A 24,453-nucleotide genomic window follows, 5' to 3' on the forward strand; every position below is an offset into this window, starting at 1 on the left:
CTTCTTAGCTAGTCTTCTGGATTATAACTCTATACCCTTCATGGTTTCTCTATACCAAAGAGCAAACTTGTACTAAAAACTTTGTAATGACTCCCAACTACCCCCTTTAAAGTGTAACCTCTGTGACCAACAGAACCTAAGATGACTGCCTCCCCCCAGGGATCCTGGCCTGATGGTATTCCCATCTCTGTATAATCCCTTCGCCTCAAGTGTGGGTGGGACCTGTCTTGCTTCTAAAAGAATATGGCAAAGGTGATGGGAGGTCCCCCTTGTGATTATGGTACTCTACAGAACTCTGTTTGGTGAGCATATGTGTTAGAGAGAATCCTCCTACTGGCTTTGAAGAAGCAAGTCACCATGTAGTAAGCACACATTTGGGAAAAGCCCACGTGGCAGGGAATGCAGGTGGCCTCTGGGAACTGAGAGTAGCTGCCAGCAAGAAACCAAAGCTTCAGTTCTGCAGCCTCAAAGAAACAGTCACAACCCAACGGAGCCCTCCCCAGTGAAGCCTCTGATTAGACCACAGCCTCAGCAGATACCTGGATGGCTGCCTGGTGGGATCTTAAAGCAGAGAACACAGCTAAGCAGAAACTGGACTTCACAAGATGTGTTGTTTTAAGCTGCTAAGTTTGTAGCGGCTGTTTTGCAGCAACACAACATAAATACCACCTCTCAACTCATACAGGGGCATGGCTCAGCTCTGCAGTCTTACTCTCAACATTCACGGGGAACAACACACACATCATTTCACTGAATACAGCATATTCTCTGTTGATGGCAACATGCTACTCTTTCTGCTTGCAGTGCCCCTGTCCATACCCATGACCTGGCTAATTTCTACTCATTAAGTCTTAGTCAAATCTCACTTTTCCCAAGAAGCTTTTCTATTTCTAGAATACACAAAACCAGCTCAGGTGGTCTTCCGGCACACCCTGATAGAATGCACCTCACTTTAGTGCTGTTGTCTATTTATTGCCAGGTTTCATCACAAGGCTGTTACTTCCCTGAATGACGGGGTATCTCCAGAGCCTTAAATGCATGTTGAGAGACTGAATGAGAACTCAAGTAAGGCTTTCCCAAAACCAGCAACGGGTCCAATAAATAGGAAGTGCTGTTTAAGGAATTTTTTTTCTGAGCTGCTGTGTAGTGCACGATGCAATTTCCTAGGCTCTAGTACAAGAGGCTTCCCTCAGGTGATGGCTATCAAAAATAGCTATATATCAGCTTAAGGACTGCGTCTTCCTGAATCCAAATGGACATGCAGAGATTCAATCTACATCAATTCAACAAATTCTAAATAAGAACCTTCACTGTGTCTTGCAATGGAGAAAAATGATTGAACAAGACAGAACTGGTTGATAGTTTAGTTCACCCAATTCAAAGGGAGTCTAGAAAGTTCATCCAAGTCAGAACTGTTTTCTATTCCTGCCCAACATACTTGAGTGACAAAGAATGGCACCAGTAAAAAAGAAAAATGGGTGTATGGGTGATCTGTGATATTGTTTATGGAAACTGAAAATAAATGCTAAGTCATGGCCTCTTGAGGCCTCACAAGTTTTATTGTGAGGTTAAGAAGCCAAACACCAACTTATTATTCCTTTAGAGAGAAAAAGGATGATCAGAGTAACATGTGGGGTTTAGTGCAAAACCAAGTAATATTTCAACAACCTAGGAAGCAGTAAAAATAACACGTGCTAGGTATGAAAGGACTCAGCTGTTTACAAAAGGACTAGGTTGGTCTGCTTTCCAGCTGCAGGTAGATAACAATGGAGGCCTTCGGTCTTCTTCTGCAAAGTCTTGTGGGAGGAAACAGAGTATGGCATGCCAAGACATATTATGCCAGTTTTGTCTGAGGGGCTTATTGCTCTTCCCTTTGAAGTCACCCAGATTATCTATTCAGAGAATGATCTGAACCAAAGGATCAAGAAATCAGAGATTAGTCATCCCACTAATCTAGGGCTCAATATTCCAGACTTCATACACATTTCTGCTCCGGGGCTGAGAAGAGGCCTGGAATAAATGGCTCAACGCTTCCTGCATTTATGAATTTATATGAGGTCTAGCAACTCTCACCGAGAGCCTGTCGCAAGGATGAATAAGAATGTTTTTAAACTTTAAAAATTGCTATTTTAAAAAACGAATGTCATTCAAATCAAACAGCATGTGCTCTGTTTCAAGCCTTTATGACACTACACAGCCTTTTATGTCCTCCATATGCTATGCAATTTGAATTTGGTTTGTGAAAATTTACTGTGGCTCAGTATAGTGTGAGGAGGAGATAACATAAAATAAGACCACATCCATGATATTCCAGAGGCAATATAATGGTTCAAGAGTGTCGGCTCTGGAATCACAGTGTCCAGCAAACTTTGGATCCTCTATTTCTAGTGTGTGATTCTGGCAAGTTACTTAACCTCTCTGTGCCTCGGATTCTCCACCTCAAAAACAGGGGTAATGGTTGTAGGTTCTGATCTCTAAGCCTTCAAAAATTCTAGTTTTATGGAAAACTATGTCATATTTTGATTTCAAAGAGCCAAAATAACTAAAGGTGGTAAATAGCATTAGTAAATCACCTGTCAAAGATGCTGTCTCGTAAACAAACACATTGGGATGGCAATAAAAAATGCATAATTGTTCCTAGGAAGAAGGTTCTCGATTTCGTCCTTAGATACTCCCAGAACATTTTGATCTGAAGCTCCTGAATTCTTCATGTCTCTGTTCCTCTCTGTGCCCTCAATATTCCAAACTCATAGACAGTCAGTGTCCTGACAAGGCAGATTGCTCATATTGTATGCTGTGGTTTTCTCATTCCAGGTTGAGAAATGCAGTTTTAATTATTCTTTGAGGAGAAAAGTATCCCTCTGCCCAGTGGTGCATCATTTATATATCTTACATAAGACAGATGTATAACTGGAGGAACAAAACCACCAATACCCTTATCTTTCCCATGAGCAGCCATACCTGGAATGCAGCTTAGTGATGGGATGGATGCTTTCTTACTAGCAGGAGGCCAAGGGAATGCAATGCTGACCCAGCCAGCGATGGAGCAAAAGATACAGTGTTCATGTAATAAGATGATTCTTGCTAATTATGAGACTGGTAAAAATGCACCTATTCCTTGTTTTGAGTTGATATTACATGATCTCTTAAAATGAACATATGATCCTTGAAGAAGTGAGCAGGTATGTGGTTAGATGACAGGGGACTGTGAGGACAGTTAATAGCAGAAACACACCGGGGAGGTGCAAGAATAGGCATGACTCATCTTGATAGAGAGAGATCAAGAAGGGACAAGAAAGATGCCTGTGTTTCCCCTATGCCTTTGAGAAGCCAAATGCCATCATGGACTGGTCTGGTCTAAAGAGTAGACACAGGAAAATGCATTTTTTTGGAATAAATAATGGCTTTGGGGTGAGAGCAATGTTTGTGTTTAAAGGGCAAACTTTTGGGATGCCTGGATGGCTCAGTGGTTGAACTCTGCTTTTGGCTCAGGGTGTGATCCTGGGATCACAGGGGAGCCTGCTTCTCCCTCTACCTATGTCTCTGCCTCTCTCTCTCTCTCTGTGTCTCTCATGAATAAATAAATAAAATCTTTTTTTTTTAAAGGGCAAACTTTTCTTAAAAGGTAAGTGAAGACATATGTTTTGTCAGTAATGAGGAAAAGAAGTCCTGCACGAAGGCACAGGCCTAAGGTCCACGTTAGGACCCTTTGAGTGAAATCCAACTTCTTGATTACCTTTTACTTGGACTCTAATTAAGCCCCTGTTAAATCAAAAACATCAACACTCTTTGAAGCAATACACGAAAGGCTGCAATGTCCAAAATAAAGCATCACAATGTCTATGATACAATCCCAAATTACTCAACATATGAAGAGCCAGGAAAATGTGACACGTTCTCAAATAAAATCAACAGATGCCAATTGTGAGGTGGTCGGGATGGTGGAATTAGCAGACAAGAACTTTAAGCAGCTATCATAACCATGCTTAGTGAAGTACATTCATAATAAACAAAAGGTAGGCAGTATCAGAAAAAAAGTGAATTAACAACTGAAAACATGCAATAACTGAACTTTTAAAAATGCTCAATTTAAGAGAGATGACAGAGGAAAAAGAGGGTAAACCTGAAGATGTATTACTAGAAAACCTCTAATCTAAAGAAGAGAAGAGATGCTGGGGAAAAAAGTGAACAGAGCCTCAGGAAGCTGTGGGATAATTTCAGCTCTAACATATGGATAAATGGTGTCCCAGAAGGAGAGGATAGAGAGAATGGAGCTGAAAAAAATGTCTGAAATAATGGCTGCAAACTTCCCAAATATGATAAAAGACAAAGTTTACAGATTTAAATAGCTTAATGAACTTGAAAACAAGATAAATTCAAAGGGAGCCATTAGGCCCATCCCAGTCACACTACTGAAAACCAAAGATAAAAAGAATCCTGACTGCACCCAGAGAAAAACAATGTATTCAAACAGGGGAAGAATGATTAGAATGAGCAAGCACTTCTTATCTTTGGAGGCCACAGACACTGAAACAACATCTTTAAAAGTTCATAAGGAAAGGATAATCAGCTGGAATTCTTTATTGACAGAAAAATTTCAATAATGAAGGTGAAATAAAGACACTTACAGAAAAAGGACGCTAAAAGAATTTGTTGCCATGGGACTTGCTCTATGAGAAATGCTATAAAGCACGTACTTCAGTATGAAGAGAAATGAAATCAGTAGGGAACTTGGATCTTTAGGAATGACTGAAGAAGACTGGAAATGGTAAAAAGTTGGGGAGAAAAAAACCCTCTATTTTTTCTCTTGATTCTTTAAAATACACGTTTGCTTAAAACACCACTGCCTCATAGAAATGTAATGTTAATCATGTTATTAAAAATTTAAAGACATTAATTTTAATATGTGCAAAACACATACAATATATACAGATTATAATTTCTACATATAATCAATAAAACTTTTAGAGGTTTTATATTTATATTCTTCATTCTTCACACTTAGTTTTCTAAATCCAGGATGCATTTTAAACATACAGCACATTTCAGTGTAAAATAAGCATATTTGAAATGCTCAAGCCAGTTTAAACTGAACAATAGCCAGTTTAAAACAAGTTATAACATTGCCTTGTGGGGTATATAATATATGTGGATGTAATACATATGACAACTATAACAGAGGACACTGGGAGCAAGGGTTGCCAGGCAATAAATTAAGATGGAATGTACAATATTTTAAAAATCCAGAATATGGATATGGCACCTACAGCACAAGCAAAAATAAATAAACAAACAAGTGGGACCACATCAAACGAAAACACTTCTGCTTAGCAAAAGAAACCAACAACAAAGTGAAAAGACAACTTACAGCACGGGAAAAAGATTTGTGAACCATGTATCTGGCAAGAGATTAATATCCAAAATGCATAAAGAACTCCTACAATTCAAGAGCAAAAAAGCAAATCACTCAGGGCACCTGGGTGGCTCAGTGGTTGAGCATCTGTCTTTGGCTCAGGGTATGATCCTGGGCTCTCTGCAGGGAGCCTGCTTCTCCCTCTATGTCTCTGCCTCTCTGTGTGTGTCTCTCATGAATAAATAAATAAAATCTTAAAATAAAAAAAGCAAATAACTCACCTCAATTAAAAAAAAATGGACAAAGGACCTGAACAGACATTTTTTCAAAGATATATGAAAGGCCAACAGGTAGATGAGAAGATGCTCAACATTAGCATTCACTAGGGAAATGTAAATTAAAACCACAATGAGGTATCACTTCACTCCCATCAGAACAGCTATCACCAAAAAGATAAGAAAGAACAAATGCTGATGAGGATGTGGAGAAAAGGGCACCCTTGTGCACTGTTGGTGGGGCTGCATATTGGTGCAGCCACTACAAAAGTCTGTAAGAAGGATCCTCAAAAAACTGAACATAGAACTGCTAGATGACTCATCAGTTCTGAGTATTTATCCAAAGGAAATGAAAACATTTCATTGAGTAGATGTAGTAGAGTAGACTCCCCACTGAGCATTGAGCCTGATGTTGGGGCTCAAGATCTCAATACCCTGAGATCATGACCTGAGCCCAAATCAAGAGTCAGACATAACTAGCTGAGCCACCCGGGCACCCCTAATTCCTTTGATTCAGAAAGGTATTTGCATCCTCATGTTCACAGCAGCATTACTTACAACAGCTGAGACATTGAAACAATCTAAACGTCTGTCAATGGATAAATGGATAAATTGTGGGATAGACACACAGACACACAGGAATATTTTTCAGCCATAAAAAAACAAAATCCTTCCATTTGCAACAACATGGGTAGACCCTGAAGGCATTATGCTAAGTGAAATAAGTCAGACAGAAACACAAAGACTGTATGATCTCACCTGTTAACTCTTTAAAACAAACAAACAAACAAACAAACAAACAAACAAAAAGAAATCACATCGTGGTGACTAGAAGCAGAGAGCACAGTGAGGTGAAATGCAAGAAGGTGGCCGAAAGATACAAACTTCCAGTTATAAGTAAGTACTAGGGATATAATGCACAACATGATAACTGCAGCTGACAGTGATGTTTGATTTATAGGAAAGTTGTTAAGAGAGTAGATCCTCAGAGTTCTCATCACAAGGAGAGACTTGTTTTCTTTTTATTGTATCTATATGAGGAGATAGATGTTGGCTGAACCTATTGTGGTTTCACAATACCTGTAAATCAAACCATCATCCTGTACTCCTTAAACTCACATGGTGATATATGTGAATTATTTCATAATAAAACTGGAAAAAATAATAATCATAAAAAGATCCAGAAGACAACAGGAAAAGAGAAACAAGGGTGCCTGGGTAGCTCAGTTGGTTAAGCATCTGACTCGATCTCAGAGCTGTGAGCTCAGGCCTTGTGCTGGGACCATGCCAGGCATGGAGCCTACTTTAAAAAAAAAAGGGGGGTGGGGGAAAGAGACACAGATAAAACAGAGGGGACAAGCAGAAAACAAATGATAATATGGTAGACCTAAATCCTGCCAAATCAGTTAATTACATTAAGTCGTAATGAACTGGATACTGCAATGTCCAGAGATTATGAAATGAATAAAAATGCAAGGCCCAATTATATGCTTTTTACAAGAGGCACACTTTAAATATAAAGTCAAAGAGGTAGAAATTTAACTTATCATGGGGAAAGATATACCATGCAAACAGTTAAGCATAAGGAAAGTAGAGTTTAGTATCAGATAAAATAGACTTCAAGACTAAGAGTTTTAACAAAGATAGAGAGGGGCACTGCATAAAATACAAAGGTCAATTCTTTGGAATGACTTAATCATAAATACGTATGCGCCTAATATACGGGAGACGAAAACTGAGGGAACTGAAGACAATTTCACATCAGTGTAACACCCTTTTCATAGCCAATTATTAGAACTAGACAAAAAAAAAAAAATCAGTAAAAACAGAGAGGATCTGAGTAACAGTATCCACTACCTTGATCTGATATTTCTAAAACACTCCACAACCAACAACTGCAGAATACATATGCTTCTCAAGCACACGTGGTACCAACAGACACCCTATTTTGGGCCATAAAATCAAGATCAGAACAAGGACAAAAAAACTATAAACTGCTACATTTCACTGCTTCTCCTAAAAACATAAAATAGAACAAACATTTTGGGAAAGTAAAAGCAACTCTTCTCTCTCCAGAGAAAGTGACAGGCAATGTTTATTTAGATTACAGTTGGTCAGCAAATACCAATAAACCTGGTCACCTTGTTAAGATCCTATGAACAGCCTTAGAGAAACCAAATTAAAGATAACTGAGTAGTCACATATTCAATAGTTTAGGAAAATACCATCAGGATTTGTTTACATCTACATTTAGGGATTTAAGTATGATTGTTCAAATCCTTTATTATACTTAGGTTGCTTCCTCTTTGAAGCCACTTTTCCAATATTTCTATTGATCTCATTTTAAGGCTGGAACACTCAAGTCCCTCAGGAAAAGAGACAGCACACACTCAATTTCCATAGCAACTCTAAATCCATCACACTATATTTGTATATGAGAATTTGATTTAAATACATTAATATATGTGAATTTGCAATGTGTCTAAGCTGTGGTTGCTATAGGAACCGCAACTTCAAATTTCCTTTTAAGTTTAGTAAGTGCACACACTTAACGACTGGTTCCCCCCCGGCCCCTGCCAGCTATCTTGAGTTGCCAAAAAGGCTCATTGCAATAAACTGATAAACAACATGATTCACAATGATATATGCACTTAAAAGGTATCTATCATTATGAAAATGTGTATTTTAATACATGCTCCTTGTTGGTAGATCAAAAGCAATTCAAGATGTGATTCGTCAGAAGGTAGATCGAACAAGACTTGCCAATTAATTGTCACCCTGATGTGACAGCCTCTGCTTATGCTGAAGCTCATTTTAGACCAGGTAAGTCACCCAACTACAGAAAGACACCAGTGGGCTCTACGGCTGCTCTGAATCTGCAGGAGGACATTTTGTGTCTGTATTGAATTGGCAGAAAAATCTAGCACATTCTCGTAGCAGCAGAATGCGTCTATTTTACACAAAAGCAAACAACCCATGGTGCATGGCTACAGAAGTCATCTGTATGATGAAAACACTTTTTTTTTCCGATTTAGATAGTATTTAATTATCAACATGTGGATAATCCATTCCATGATCATATTTCCACTCTAATATGGGCCCTTTGCCACAAGATGCTCTGGAGCTTCTACTTACTGTTCTTATATTTGTTATAGTCAGGACATGCAACTTAATTTTAATATTAGCCTAAGGAAATATTGGGGAGAAAGAAATCCACTGTAAAACCAGTCAAGTATTCCAAAGCCAAAGGAAAAAAATAAAGACGATCTCCTGCTTTGATTGTAACAGCCACTGCTAGTTTCCACTAATGCAGATGGTTGAGAAATGACAAGGCTTAGAGGTGGAACAGAAATTACTGCTGAATGTTACTGATATGGCATCACTGTCAGATCACTGTGATACACATCTGAGAACTCCCAGAGAGCTGACCCTCACACCTCAGCATCAAGCACTTTGTCTTAAATTTTGGATGAACAAAATCAGTCTTGTATATAAAGAGGATGGCCTTGGATGGTTTCAGATCAGAGGCAGGGAGGCCACTTTAGAGACTCTAAGTAATTCATGGGGGAGAGGATTATCAATAGAAAATGAAACAGAATCTTAAGAATTAGAAGGAAACTCTGAGTGTATCAATTAATACAGGCTGGTGTCCTAGTGATACTGAAGGACACAGAGAGGCATGGACCTACCTGATTCCATAATAAAGCATTCAGGGTGTTCAGTAAGCTTTCTGAAGTCTTTTGGCTCTTCTTTTACTGATGCTTATCCTTTTTATTGCTATAAGTGTATTCCTTGCCTAAGTAAGTTATGTGCTGAGAAACCATATCTCCATGTTTGTTATAATTACACATTTTGTATCACAGATTTTATAACACCTATTTTGACTCTTGGAAGACATTTTGGCTTCCATTTTCTTGGCTGTATTCCCAAGAGTTGGATATATGACCTCAAGATAAATGAGGTCTTACTTTATAGGAGCCTTTCACCTATCACATACAACTTTTTTTTTTTAATTTTTATTTATTTATGATAGTCACACAGAGAGAAAGAGAGAGGTAGAGACACAGGCAGAGGGAGAAGCAGGCTCCATGCACCGGGAGCCCGACGTGGGATTTGATCCTGGGTCTCTAGGATCGCGCCCTGGGCCAAAGGCAAGCGCTAAACCGCTGCGCCATCCAGGGATCCCCACATACAACTTTTAAAACAATGTTCTACATGTGATGTATACCTTGCTATAATTTTTTCTGCGGTATAATTTTTCCATCCCACAATGTCGAAGAGACAGAACCTATTTTGTTTAAAAGGGTATGACTGGTTTGACTTTTGAAAATATCCTTTCTCCCTCATGAAAACCAATGAGGTAAACGTGGTCAAGGTATGAGGAACGTGAGTCTTAAGAACTACTGCCTTGGGCAGCCCTGGTGGCGCAGCGGTTTGGCGCCGCCTGCAGCTCAGGGTGTGATCCTGGAGACCGGGATGGAGTCCCGCATTGGGCTCCCTGCATGGAGCCTGCTTCTCCCTCTGCCTGTGTCTCTGCCTCTCTCTCTCTCTCTGAATAAATAAATAAATCTTAAAAAAAAAAAAAAAAGAACTACTGCCTTCTGCAACATTAAAAACCCTATTTATTACCTGTTGACTTTACCGTGTTTCCTGAGCTTTGTCACCCAAGAGTTTAGGCTCTGGAAGAAATATGTTTCTCGTTCAGGTTCACGGACATTCTATCAAAAGAGCACATACTTCTCTGTGGCTTCTGTGAAAGACCAGTGGGGGAACTGCTAGAAAACAAAGCCAAGGCAGCACCATGGGCAGTGGTACCAATACAAGGACATGTTGTGATTGTGGGGGGGGGGGAGGGGGATTTCTGCGGCCTGTCTGATTTCACTACTAAAAAACTTGGGGAATAAAAAGAGTGGCAGCTGAGTTGAATCTGTACATCATTAACAGCTAAAGAAAAAGGCCCTAAGTTGAGAAATGCCAGCTACCCTGGGTTTCCCCTCCCGTCCATGTCCTCCCCTACCGCATCTGCCCACCAAATCCCCCCGCATTGGACAAAACACACCACTCTTCTTTTCTCTCCCCCCATTGACTACACTGTCGAAGTTTCTGACCAAACTGGAAGGCCAGTTTGAACTGCCGTACATTTTTGTTCCTCAAATTTCTTGTGGCTTTTTACCCAACCTCTCCCCAGCACTTGTTAAAATAAAAATTCCTCTTCCTGTCTGAATGTTTATCAACACCCTTGACTTACTTCATTTTCTCCCTCCAGCTTAATGGTCCTGCTCCACAAATCTCCCCTCCTTTTCCCTATCACCAATTATTTCTTCTCCACGGACCTTCCTCCCCTCTTACCAACTTGCTCACTGTGCCTTGTCCTAAAAGCAAACGACAACAGATCAAGAACAACACCAGCTCTTTCCAATCTCACCTCTTGAGGCTGTCAGCTTCTCCCCATAACAACTAAACAGTCTTCCTCAACTTGTTACCTGATGACTTTGGTGAAGGTGGAATCTACGCTTACTGCATGACCTAGCCATTTGTGAGGTCATGCCCTCCTCCAGTCTCTGCAGTCCAGCAGGTATGTGCACTCAGCATTTTAACAGACCAGTTCTCTCAAGGATCATTCCTCCCCTCCTAAGAGTCAGGTACCTTTGGCCTCTTTTCAGGCTTCATCCTATTTGATCTCTCCACAGTTAATTTCTGGCATTGCAGGTGATCCCTCTTTCTAGAAATTTCCTACTGTTCATTCTCTGATTCTGAATTTTCCTAGTTTTTCTCCCGATGTTGATATCTTTTTTCTCAGCTTCCTCTTTTTCCTCTGCTCCTTAAATGTATGTATTCCCAGAAACCTGTGTGTCAACTTAGTTTCTTTTTTATAAACTCATTCATTTTATAGCTTCAACACTGGATTTTTATGCTACCTTAAACTCTTCCTCCAATTCCTCTAACTCACCCTGGGTCCCATCATTCCACTGGGTGACCCCTAAATTGGAAATCCAATGGGCTCTTTCAGTCCTTATTTTACCGGACTCCTCCACAGATTTAGACATGTTGGCTAGTCTGTTCCATTTCCTTCTGCCTCCCTGACGTGCCATTCCCCATTCCCTCATTTCTTTCTGGCATCTTCCTTGCACAGGTGCAAATCCTTCCTTTTCTACCCAAACATTCAATGTTAGAGGCTCCCCTTTCAGCCTCAATGACGTGGGTATATGGAAGCCTCACAAATGTACACCTCTAGCCTATGCAACATACTTCTTAGTATGTTTAGTATTAGTTTAGTATTAGTTTTTTTTTTTTAATGTATTAGTATTCTTCTAGCCACCTCTTATCCATCCTGATTGGAGGCTGGGGATAAATGATAAATAAGGAATTTGTATTATTTACAATATTAACGTTACTGATTTAACAAGTGTGAATACTGGTTTTTAGGATGGAACAAGTAGTTTCTGAGGATTTCATTGTTTAACTGTACAGTATCATAACTTGTGTTAATAATGACCTCAATTGTACAAGAACACCTACCTGCTTGATAAAGTCTATTTTTTATGGAAGGATGTTTATATTTTTGAAAGATTTTATCCACAAAAGTTTAAAGAACTTTAAAGTTCTAGGTATTCACCCCCTATGATTTTACTTTTGGAGCTGAATAAATGAGGTCTTGCTGAGTATTATCACATAAAAATTGGCACTGACCATACAGGAGATAGAATGCATATTTCATAACTTTTCTTTCAAAGATTATAGATTATTCATATTTAAAAACATAAATTGGTTCATATTCTGTTTCTATAGCCAGCAATTAAGCAGTAAAAATACTTCAGTTGAAATCTAAACAGACTTGATATTTTTCAGAAAAACATACCAAGAAAATGAAATCTATCCCTGGAGTATTATTTTAACACACAGCTTGAATGATACAAGGTGAGTAACTCTGCCTTTTTAGTAGTCTAATCATGATCATTAGACTTATTATAGATAAGACACTGCTGGGAAGATAATGTGGTCAGAGAGACAACAATAAAAACCATCCAGAGGCATAAAGAGACTGCTGGGAATAATCAACCAAACACAGGAAAGCACAGATGAACCTGAGCCATTTTCTAAAAAGAAAGAGAGTGTCCGATTTCACTGTTCTGATACCTGCGGTGGGGGAGTTTGCATGGTGAGACTTTTTCGGCAGGTTGAAGATCTGTTCGCCAGGGTCAGGGGGAGGGATTGCATCTTGCCCTTGCCGTGCTTCTACAGGATCATACTCTTTCCCGTCATAGTTAGCATCATAGAATTTCTTAAACCACTGAATGAAATCCAGGTTGTCCTGGAAACGTCCTTTCACCAGCTTCTCCACTGGGATCACCTGCAACATAAAATCTCTGTGAGTCATGACCCTGTTTGGGGGTATTTAACACAACTAAAGTGTTCTCTGTAACTATTTCCTATGCATCCACGATTACAGACTACTGGTTTCCCCCTCAGCTTCTTGACCAGCTATATTCTAGAATTCACCTTTTTTTCCCCCCATCATATTAAAGAAAAGTTAAACTAAAATGCTGTAGATGGTTGTGATTTATTGCCTACTTCTGAACAAATGAGATGAAACAAGGAATACCCTTAGCTGTCAAGAGGGGCTGATCCTCTTCATGATGTATTTAATTACTCAAGCATCTCCCTGCAAAAATGGGCCTGGGATGTTGTGCTGTTTCAAGATTGATGGATTTTCCATATTTCTTTTTACCACTTGCTCCAGCGGTGTTGGAATAAACTCCTGTAAGGATTATAGCTACCAGAGAGTGTGAATGAATAAGATTCAAATCAATGCAAACATTTACTTATCTAATGGTTTGTATGAGGCTAAATAAACTTCCCTGTTTTCTGTTGTTTTATTTTTACACAAGACAGAGAAACAAGCATTAAAAAGAACTGCCTGTAGGATGCCTGGATGGCTCAATCAGTTAAGTGTCTGACTCTTGATTTTGGCTGGGTCACAATCTCAGGTCGTGAAGTGGAGCCTCTATGTTGGGCTCTGCACTCAGCAGTGAGTCTGCTTGAGATTCTCTCTCCCTCTGTCCCCCCTCACTTTTTCTCTCTCTCCCTAATAAATCTTAAAAAAACAAAACAACTGCCTGCAATACAGAGCCCAGTAGTCCATGGGCTACACAGGAGCCCAGCTGATGTGCCATGGGAGAGCAGAGGGACAGAATGGGGTCTGGTTAGGGAAGTCACTGAAGGCATTCTGGAAGACAAGGTACACCAAATTCACCTCCACTTCTGAGATAGATCTCAGCTTTTCATGGAGTAGGCCTTTCTACTGGCAACCTAGACAGGACGGCCAATAGGTATTCCCATTAGAGGCTGTACAGGAACTTTCAGAATTATGACAGGAAGAAATATGGGGTGACTAGCTTTACTTCAGTGGGCAGCTATTTTTGAAGGAAAATGGAAAAAAGGACTTAGTTATTCAGATTGTGCCATTACCAGGTTCTGACATCCTCATCTTTGGGAATCCTAGCTGAATGTAGGCCACGAGAGTTAGAAAGCTAAGGAGTGAATCTTATCACAAGTACACAATTCAGACACAAGCCTAGTGTTTAAAGCACACAGCTTCACTGTGTAATCGTATGAATGGAAGCCATATACATTAAATTTTCAGCAAGGCTTTGCCACTCAGGAACTAGAAACCACTGATATTCTAAAATGGATCCTCAGGATCACTTAAAAATAAAGATCTCAAATATCAATGACTACTTTAAGGAAAAAAAAACAACTGAAGCATTTTAGGCCACCCATTAAACTAAACTAAATCATTAGCAATGAATCTTTTTCAAAAATGTTTTTGATGAAGCAAAAATTGAAAAGAAGTATAGAGCAAAACAAAGAGAAACAAACTTTGGGAAGGGACCACATTTTTTGTGAAGACTCTTTCAGGGAGGGAGGACTTGGGTGTAGAGCTCTCTCTCCTCCCAAACTTAAGTGAAGTCTGCCCACACAGAATAATTCCTTCCACACATGCATTTAATATTTGACTTTTTATTGTGCTAAATATTTTCATGTTTTCTGATTTATAACTTTTGTTTGTGCTAATACCAATATTTTTAAGGTTTTTAAAATTTAATTCAATTTGCCAACATATAGTACATCATTAGTTTCAGATGTAGTTTTCAATAATTCATCATTTGTGTATAACACCCAGTGCTCATCACATCATGTGCCCCCCTCTCCCGCCCCCCAACCCCCTGCAGCCCTTCGTTTGTTTCCCAGAGTCAACTGTCTCTCATCTCACAGTTTATCTTCCTCTCTGATACTGATTTTTAGTAAGTGCCTTCTTAGGGAATAAAGCCCTTTAGTTAAATGCTACTATATTCTGGTTTCTGCCAAATGTGAAAATTTAACAACAGTTTTAGATGGTGGTACCACCTTAACTGTTGCAAGGAGGCACTTCTGTTGACTTAATTTCACATTCCCTATCAAAATCAAAGTGCTGGGGGCATAAGTTCAAACTCTGGGGTGGCAAGGAAATCTTCACACAGATGCTTCCCACCTGCTGTTACACTGACAAACATGCACAGGAACCACTATCTTCCCAAGGACTCTGAGTGGAATCATAGTGTTTTAAGCCAGACAGGCCAACAAAGGTGATCAAGGCCAATCTCCTTCCACCAGAATTTTATCTTTGACATCCTTAACAATGGCTTATCTACTCTCTCTATATGCTTCCAGAAAGATATGGAGCTCCCTAATTTGTTGCACAGCTATTTAGGAATGTTTTTCTTTTTGATCTAGAAGCTAGTATAGAGGAAGGATACAGAAACCTATAGAGAAGGAATACTGTTAATAAGTAAGAAGACCCTATGTAGCTCTGGTTTCCAACACCTATGGAAGGAGTTAATTGGAAATTAACCACAGTACAGGACAAAGTTGAAAAGACTCCAGAAGGTTGAGCTGTTAGAGGTAGGTCTTTTGAAATAAAAATTCTGAGAAAATAAGAAGCCAAGATTTTAATATTTTGATAAGAATGCTTTGATTTAGGAAGATATTAATTATATCATAAATATGTACAGTTCAGCAAACTTTTCTCTTTTCCTTTAATCTGTCTCTTGTAACAGTATTTAAAATTTTCATTTCCAAGGCCTATCTATTGCTACTATTGATGCAAAGAAGAGTCTTCTGGTTTTCCTGTTTTTTCTCTTTCCCCTTGTTCAAAATTCATTTCTTCCCAAAACCATTCCATCTAAAAAATATATCCTATGTAAGGAATATGGACTATACATGTGTTTGCATAACAGGAAGCATGCAGAGCCTGAGTGGACTTCAGCAATAGCCCTTTATCATGGGAAGAAAGGACTTCAGTCTACTTCATTTGTACACTGCCAGGACAAAATTGTAACACTTGAAGGGGGAAAAGGGACAGTTTATGTACACTGAGCAAAAATTTGAGTGTATACACTATGCTGGACACTCTGACATGCATTCTCACTTTTACTTCATAACCACAGGACAAGAGGCTTTAGTCCCACTTTATTGATGAGTAACTCAAAGAGTTCAAGTTAACTTGCTAGAATCTTGGACTGGGACAGAAACCCATGCCATTTCCATTGTAACCTGCCTTTTCCCCAAAGGCACAAAAGACACAAAGAACCTCAGTGGCATCTGGCAAACAAAAATTTTTCATCTGCAATGCTAAAACAAAGTAACAACATTTTAACCTTCATAGTTACTGTTACAGTTTTTAATCTAATACCTGTAAAGGCTAGAAACTTCCTAAAATAAGAGACTCCTACAAATATGGGAAGTGAGGGTGAATGCTTTATGCTAGGTACAGACCCCAAACTACTTTGACAGTAACAAGACATATGCCATGGATACATCTTTGGATTTTTGCATTTTGGCCCAAAAACAATTTTAAGGAAAGACCGTGCATCTTACGAAGTGAAGGTTAGTTTCCTACCTTATCAACATTCATTCGCTTAAACGACGCTTGCAGAAGCTTAAAATTGTGAATATACTCGTGCTCCAACTTTGCTTGAAATTTTACTTTCTTCAAACTAATGCAGCCTGGGAAGAGCATGTCCATAAACTGGCAATAGGCAGCTCCTGGAAAGAGAGGAGAAAAATGCTGATGTAAGTCTGACTGCGGCCAGGTGTTACTGAAGATTGCTGGGCAGGAAGCTCCCCCACCCCCCAGTTGTGTGCTCCTTTCAGTGTGCGCCCACCTCCTGCACTCACTCAGGCCAGGCGCCAGAGAAGAGATCACGCCTCCACGCAGCTCTCCCCACTCCTAACCGCTATGGAATTGATGTAGTGTTCAATAAACAGTTGACATTCCACAAACAGTGAACAGAAATACTTTGATAAAGGAAATCGAGGTAAGAGCTTCTATCAGAAAAAAAGAAACTTTTTTTTTCTTCCATCTAGATGCTACCTCCTCCAAGTCATCAAAATATATAGATGTAAAAGAAAAACAAAGTTGAAACGCAGGACAGCTGCAAAACTTCTCACAAAATGTGTAACTAAAAAACCAAAACAAAAAAAAACCCCACAGCAAATACAAATATGACCAACCTGTTTTATATCCACCTTGCAAAATAACTTAAGTGAAACTGGATAACTCAACTATCTAATGCCAAAAACAGTTGTATACCAATTTAATTCCAGGCCAGAGCAATGGGGTCCTATATTAACATGAAGGATGAAGACACGGAGACTCTGAAACTTACAGAAGTTGAGAGTCATGCTGTTTATGACTGAGAAATAAAAATAACAGCAATGTTCAACGAGTCCCCTGAGGAAATGGTTCTAGAAAAAAGGATTAGTCTTTCATATATATTTTTTTATGAAGAATTCTTACATCATGATGGTTTCCACTAGAAAATCCCAGCAAGATCATGTTTACTGATTCATATTTTCTTAATAGTTAAGGCTAGAGGCATTTAGAAAAGAAATTCAAAGCCAGAATGATTATTTTTCTTTTACAAGGAGGAAAAGCCACAGAGCTGCAAGAATGAGAATAAGCTGTAGTCTCTTTCCTTCTCCAGATCTCTTAGTCTGTTTCTATAATGTGCCAATGGCAACCTTTCTAGAACATGAAGGACTCCCCTCAACCTCTGGTATCAAGGTTTCTATGAGAAGCTCTTTATTCCATTTGTGAGATTCACCTTTACAGAAGAAGCCAGCATCTCTTAGGTCATAGATATTGAGCATCTTTCCCTGAGATAGGAATCCAAGATCAAACAAGGTACCAGGGATCTAAGGGCTGCCTCAACAGGAAACGGTGAGGCAGCTCACTGTTCGTAGGTAAGAGTATAAAGTAATGGAATAGAGACCACAGTAAATATCACCTCTAGAATCTTTGCATCTGTGAGGTTGTCCCTTAGAGGCCAACAGCCAGCACAAATTAGTATATTCCTACTTAAGCAGATGGGCTCTCTTAAAAACAAAATAAAACAAAAAACACTGGAGGAGGTAAGAGAAACATCATGATCTTGGAGGGCATTCTTATGGTCACAATTCAATTATTCAGGTCTTCCTTTTGAAGTGCCCCCAGATGGAGCAAATTCCAATAGCCATTTGAACATTATTTTTATGAGATGGGGGATGTCTAAACACAATTGTTTCATTACTCACTTTTTGATGAGTTATTCTTACTTTTGTTGCATTTAGCATAAAATGTACTTATAAAGATCCAGATACCTATGTATACTTACAAACCAACCAACCAACTCACTTCCTAAATTTAAAAAGTAGTAACACCTTTTGGAAAGGAAAACAAACCTGAGATAAGGAGGAAAAAAGGAAAAAAACATTTCTAGGTCACCTAAAGAGAACCACTATTAATGTTCTAGTATATACCATTCTTTTTTTTTTTTTTTTCAACAGACTGATTCCCTTTTCTAGGTCATTTAATGGTCTCTACTGACATTTTTAATGGCTGTCTGATTTTTATATCATGCTAAGCAACTTACCCAAACCAAGATTAGATAAATATTCATATATATTTTCTTCAAGTATTTTATGGTCTCAAGTTTCACATTTACATTCTGAATTCGTGTAGAATTTATTTTAGTCCATGACATAAAGGATGACTCTAATTTTAGTTACTCCAAATGTTAGTGAGAATCTGTCATTTTTGGCTCCCCAACATTTGGGCATCTTCCTGTCTGGGTTGATGCTACAGTGCCCTGCCTCCCACAACAGTACCAATGGTGGGCAGATATCCTTTTCCCCATACCCAGCAATAAAGATGCAGGCCTGCCTCCTGGGCTCTGCCTGGGTCTCAGGGTCTTAACAGTGACAAAAATACACAGGGACTCTTAGAATTTAGTCATGGTGGCACTGGTGCGATCTAGGGTCCTGTGACAGCAACAAAGAGGCATCCCAGGCCAGTGCAGAAGGAAGGCTCTATTCCCAGGTCTGGCTTGATTTCCTACTGACTGAGCTACCAAATATTCTTCCTGTAAATTTGTCTCTGCTTAAGCTTGCCAGGATTATTTTTTGCTATTTTCAACAGCAAATGCCAACTGTTAAAGTCAGCTAGGTGTTGAACGTCATCATTTCATTTTCATGAATAATCTATATTTTTCCCACTTGGGAAAAGCATTATCTTTACTATTTATTGCTTTCCTAATACATGCATTTAGGTCTCTTCCTAGACTTAAATTTATTTTGGTCTGTCCCATTGGTTAAGTTTATACTCTGTTAAATCAAACTCTATAATGTATATTGTTATCTGTAGAATAATTTCCATTCTTTCTCAAAATTGTCTTAAATTTTATATTGCATTTATTCTTTCCTTTCTATTTTGTATTTGTCATTTGTGGCATATAGAAAATAGATTACCTTTTTAAAATTTACTTCTATACTAAACAACAGTTCTGTTGAGATATAAGTCACATATCAAAGTTCAGCCTTTTAAAGTACAGTTGACCCTTGAACAACATGAGGGCTAGGGGCATTGACCCTTCCACACAGTTGAAAATCTGCATGTAACTTCTGACTACCAAAAAACTAAACTACTAATATCCTACTGTTGGCTGGAAGCCTTACCAATAACAGTCAACACGTTTTATAGATGTATTCTGTTCAAATACTGTATACTTACAATAATAAAGCAAGCTAGAGAAAATCATAAGAGAAACTATATTTATGATATTGTACTGTACTTATCTTTAAAAATCCACATATAAATGGATATGTGCAGTTCAAACCCATGTGTTCAAGGGTCGGTTGTATACCATTCTGTGGCATTGAAGATATTCACAGAATCGTGCATCCATCACTACTAATTCCAGAAGGCTTTCTTTATCACCAAAATAAACTCCATACCCATTAGCAGTCACTCCCCGCCCCCCCCCCAATCCTGGTAACCAACCACTAATCTATTTGCTGTCTCTATGGATCTGCCTATTCTGGACATTTCATATTAACGAATCATAAAATATGTGGCCTTTGTGTCTGGTTTAACTTAGCAAAATCTTTTCAAGGTTCATCTATGTTGTGGTATGTATCAGAACTTTACATTCCTTTCTATGGCTTAATAATTTCCAATTTGTGCATATGCCACATTTTATTGATTTACTCATCAGTTGATGAACATTTGGGTTTTCACTTTGGGGCTATGATGAGCAATGCTACAAGATTTTGTGTGGACTTAAAGTTTTCAATTCTCTTGGGATACGGTACACCTCCTCTATGTCTAACATTTGAGGAACTGGCAAGCTGTTTTCTGTTTTGCATTCCCACCAGAAGTGTATGAGGGTTCTAGTTCCACATCTTCACTAATGATAATTGTCTTTTTGATTATAGTCATCCTAGTAGGTGTAAATTTTGATTTGATTTCCCTAAAGACTAATAATGTTAAACATCTTTTTCTTGTTTTTTGGCCATTTATAAATCCTCTTTGGAGAAATGTTTGTGCAAATACTTTGCCCATTTTTAAAGTGGGTTATTTTTCCATTTATTTGTGAAAGTTCTTTCTACCTTTTAGGGACATGTCTCTTATCAGGTATCTAATTTGCAAATACTTCCTCCTGTGAATTGTCTTTTTACTTTCTTGATAGCATCTTTTGAAGCATACATTTTTTACTTTTTAAAAAAGATTTTATTTATTAAAGAGACAGAGAGACAGAGAGAGAGAGGGGGAGAGGGAGAAAGAGAGAGAGAGAGGGAGAGAAGGGAGAGAGGGAGAGAGAGAGAGATGTGCAGAGGACAAGGAGAGAGAGAAAGAGAATCCTAGGCGGATTCCTTGCTGAGCAGGGAACCTGACATAAGGCTCAGTCTTAAGGCCTGGAGATCATGACACGAGCCAAAATCAAGCGCCAGAACTCCTAACTGACTGAGCCACCCACATGGCCTAACACATATTTTTACCTTGATGAAGGATAATTTTTTTTGTCACTTGGGCTTTTGTCATTTCTAACAAACCATTGCCTAAAATCCAAGATCCATGATTTACACCTACATTTTCTCCTAAAAGTTGTAGTTTTAGTTCATACATTTAGGTCAATGATCCATTTTGAATCATTTCTTGTATATAGGTGCAAGGTTTGGGTCTAACTTCATAATTTTGCGTGTGACTATTCAGTTGTCCTGGCACCACTTGTTGAAAAAACTATACTTTCCATTCAATTGTCTTGGCACTCTTGTTGAAAATCAATTAGCTATCAATGTACAGGTTTCTGGGCTCTCAATTCTATTTATATATTGATCCTTATGTAGTAATAGTCTTGATTACTATAGCTTTGTAGTCAGTTTTGAAATCAAAAGCAGAAGTTCTCCAACTTTGCTTTTCCTTTTCAAACAGGTATTCTGAATTTCCAGATTAGTTTTAGAATCAGCTCATCAATTTCTGTAAAAAGGCAGCTAAGATTTTGATAGGGATTGAATTGAATCTAGATTTGGAAAATACTGCCACCTTAACAATAGTAAGTCTTCCAATCCATGAACATGGGATGTCTTACTTAATTTTTTTCAATGATGTTTTCCAGTTTTCAGTATATAAAGCTTCCACTTCTGAATTTTTAAAGAAGATTTTATTTATTTATTACTTGACAGAGAAAGAGAGAGAGAACATAAGCAGAGGGACAGGCAGAAAGAGAGGGAGAAGTGGACTCCCTGCTAAGCAGCGAGCCTGACTCAGTGCTTGATCCCAGGACTCCGGGATCAAGATCTGAGCTGAAGGCAGATGCTTAACCAACTGTGCAACCTAGGTGCCCCTAAATTTTTATGTTTTTAATGTATTCTTAATTCTATTTTTAGATTGTTCATTGTTAATATACAGAAGTACCATTGATTTTTGGGTATTGATCTTGTATATCCTGCAACCTTGATTAACTCACTTAGCAATTATAAAAGTTTCTTTGGGTGTGCTTAGGATTTTTTTCCCCCACATAAGATCATGACATCTATATATAGAGACAAGTCTACTCCTTTTCTACACTGAATGCATATTTTTCTTGCCCAATTGCTGTGGCTTGAATCTTTAGTACAATGTTGAATAAAAGCACTGACAATGAACATCCTTGTCTGGTCTTAGGGGGCAATGCATCCAGCTCTTCAACCACTAAGTATGACATTAGCTGCAAGTTTCTCCTAGATAGTACCATCAGACTGAGGAAGTTCCCTTCTATTCCTACTTTAGTATTTTGTAACATAAAAGGGTGTTGAATTTTGTCAAATGTTTTTTCTGCATCTATTAAAATTATCACATGGCCTTTGTCCTTTATTCTATTAAATGATATATTATATTGGTTTCTTTAGTCCCATTTGATCATGGCATATAATCCCCTTTATATGTTGCCAGATCCACTGTTAGTATTTTGTTGAGAAAGTACATCTATATTCATAAGATATATTAGTCTGTAGTTTTCTTGTCATATCTTTGGTGTGGGTTGATTCTGGCCCCCACAAAATAAGTTGGAAAGTGTTTTTTCCTCTTATGTTTTGAAAGGATTTGTGAAGGATGTTATTTATTTTTTTTAATTTGGTAGAATTCATAATTGAAGTCATCTGGGCTTGTGCTTTTCTTTTTAGGATTCTTTAAAAATTACAAATTCCATCTCCTATTATATAGGTCTATTAAGAATTTTTATTTTAAGTTTCAGTAGTTAGGTCTTTCTAGATGCTTATTTTATCTAGGCTGTTTGATTTTTAAACACTCATGAATTAACTCATGAATTCTAACAAAATCACAGTTGTTTCTTTTCAGTTTCCTAGGGACAAATAATACATAAAATTATACTTTTGTACTATATTTTTGTGGAGGTATATATGTGTATATATATACTTTTTTTCTTAAATGAGATAATCTTCTGTTCTTCCTCTAAGTCTGTTATTGGCTACTGATTCCTGATACTATGGAAATATTTTTCTGAGTTTTACCAACGGTTGTTATCAGGAAGGGATCCTGAATTTCACCAACTACCTTTGGAGACAATAAAAATGGAGCAACCATGGAGACAATAAAAATGTTTTCTCCTTTGATCTATGAACTGATCAATCACATTCATAGGTTTCCCAATGTTGACTTATCTTTGCATCCCTAGTGTAAGTCCTACATGGTGATGTTTACTGAAGTTTTTATTACAGTGCTGGTTTAGATCCACAAATACCTTATGATTTTTATACCTATACTCATGAAACTGTCTGCAACTTTGTTTTCTTTTGTTTTATGATTCTTTTAAGCTTAAAAAACATGTTTGGAAAATTTTCACATTTTTTTGAGGGTCTAAAAACTTGTGCACTAAACAATTTTTTTATTAGATTGCCAATGGCACAGTTTAAAATCTGTTTACCCTCAGCTTTTCCCACCTCTATGCTTTCAGAACCACATAAGCATCAAACAAGTGGAGTGATTTTTATCCAACAGGCAATGTAGAAAGAGATCATATTAGCATCTGCAGTATATGGTACATTATGTGATCATTTAAGGTATTCTATCATAGTTATACTTCTAGAGTCAAAGGAACCTCTGAATATTTTAAAGAAATCTTTTATTGACTTTGGGAACTATGCTTCACGTTTGTTGAGACTGCTCCCGTATGTCCATCTGGGTATTCTCAACTTCTAGCTCCCCAAATGTCTACTGCCCAAGAGACATCATAAAAAGAATGCTTTGAAATTAATCATTGCTACTAAGAACGTGGTCAAGAGTTCTTGTTGGGGCAGGAAACTATAACCATGGCATAACTTGAACAGGCTGTTGTATTCTGATTTCTGTCAAAGGCTACCTCTCCTGTGGTGTTCTACATCACATCTCCTCTCGCCTTCTCATTGAGGTCATGACTTCAAGTATCCTTTAGTCTCTAATGCAACATCAATTTTTCTATGCTCTAGTATCATCTGACTTTATCTGAAGTAATTCTCCATCATATTCTGTTTTAGGCCTATTCTACTAATTCATATATTGGTCTGTGGTTTCCCTTCCTCTCACTACAATGTAAGTTTCAAGAGAGCTTACACTTTATCTGTCTAGATTCCCTCTGTATATAAGCCTTTAATATAGTACCTGGCATGGTGTGGCCTTTAATATCTGGTCAACAAATCAAGGTTTACAGGTTGTAGCAGTCGAGCCCCAAGAAGGGCTGGGTGATAGCAAGATTCTAACATTACCAAGTCCCAAATAAGGGTATGGGAAGAGTTGCTACATATTTTAAGAATTGTTAGGGTAAAAATTAGCAAGAACTCTAAACTAAGAACCACCTGGAAACTAAATTTGCAGAGAAGTGAAAGATAAGCCTCAAAAGGCTAAGTATAATACACCATGGTAAAAGCAATCCAAATTGTAGAATGTTGTGTTTATTAACAAGATTATGATGGGCCATATACTCTGAGCCCATG

General features: G+C 38.2%; 1 protein-coding gene and 1 long non-coding RNA gene across 10 annotated transcripts in view; one reads left to right on the top strand and one right to left on the bottom strand.

Annotated features, from left to right (window-relative positions):
- The window catches only part of MAPRE2 (microtubule associated protein RP/EB family member 2), a 157,717-nt gene that overhangs the window by 19,735 nt on the left and 113,529 nt on the right, over nucleotides 1-24,453 (bottom strand). For all 9 annotated transcript variants that reach the window (XM_025429145.3, XM_035718963.2, XM_025429147.3 and 6 more), the window contains 2 exons: nucleotides 16,568-16,713; nucleotides 12,766-12,979 (listed from right to left, as the gene is read on the bottom strand). In XM_025429145.3, the coding sequence (XP_025284930.1) occupies nucleotides 12,766-12,979; nucleotides 16,568-16,713 (360 nt within the window). The remainder of the gene's footprint in view (nucleotides 1-12,765; nucleotides 12,980-16,567; nucleotides 16,714-24,453) is intronic.
- LOC125755463 (uncharacterized) overlaps nucleotides 11,219-24,453 on the top strand; it is a 40,992-nt gene continuing 27,757 nt past the window's right edge. Inside the window, exons 1-2 of the long non-coding RNA XR_007412087.1 lie at nucleotides 11,219-11,270; nucleotides 12,478-12,546. This is a non-coding gene — a long non-coding RNA (uncharacterized LOC125755463). The remainder of the gene's footprint in view (nucleotides 11,271-12,477; nucleotides 12,547-24,453) is intronic.

Source organism: Canis lupus, chromosome 7, assembly GCF_003254725.2.
Source record: "Canis lupus dingo isolate Sandy chromosome 7, ASM325472v2, whole genome shotgun sequence".
Classification (NCBI taxonomy): domain Eukaryota; kingdom Metazoa; phylum Chordata; class Mammalia; order Carnivora; family Canidae; genus Canis; species Canis lupus.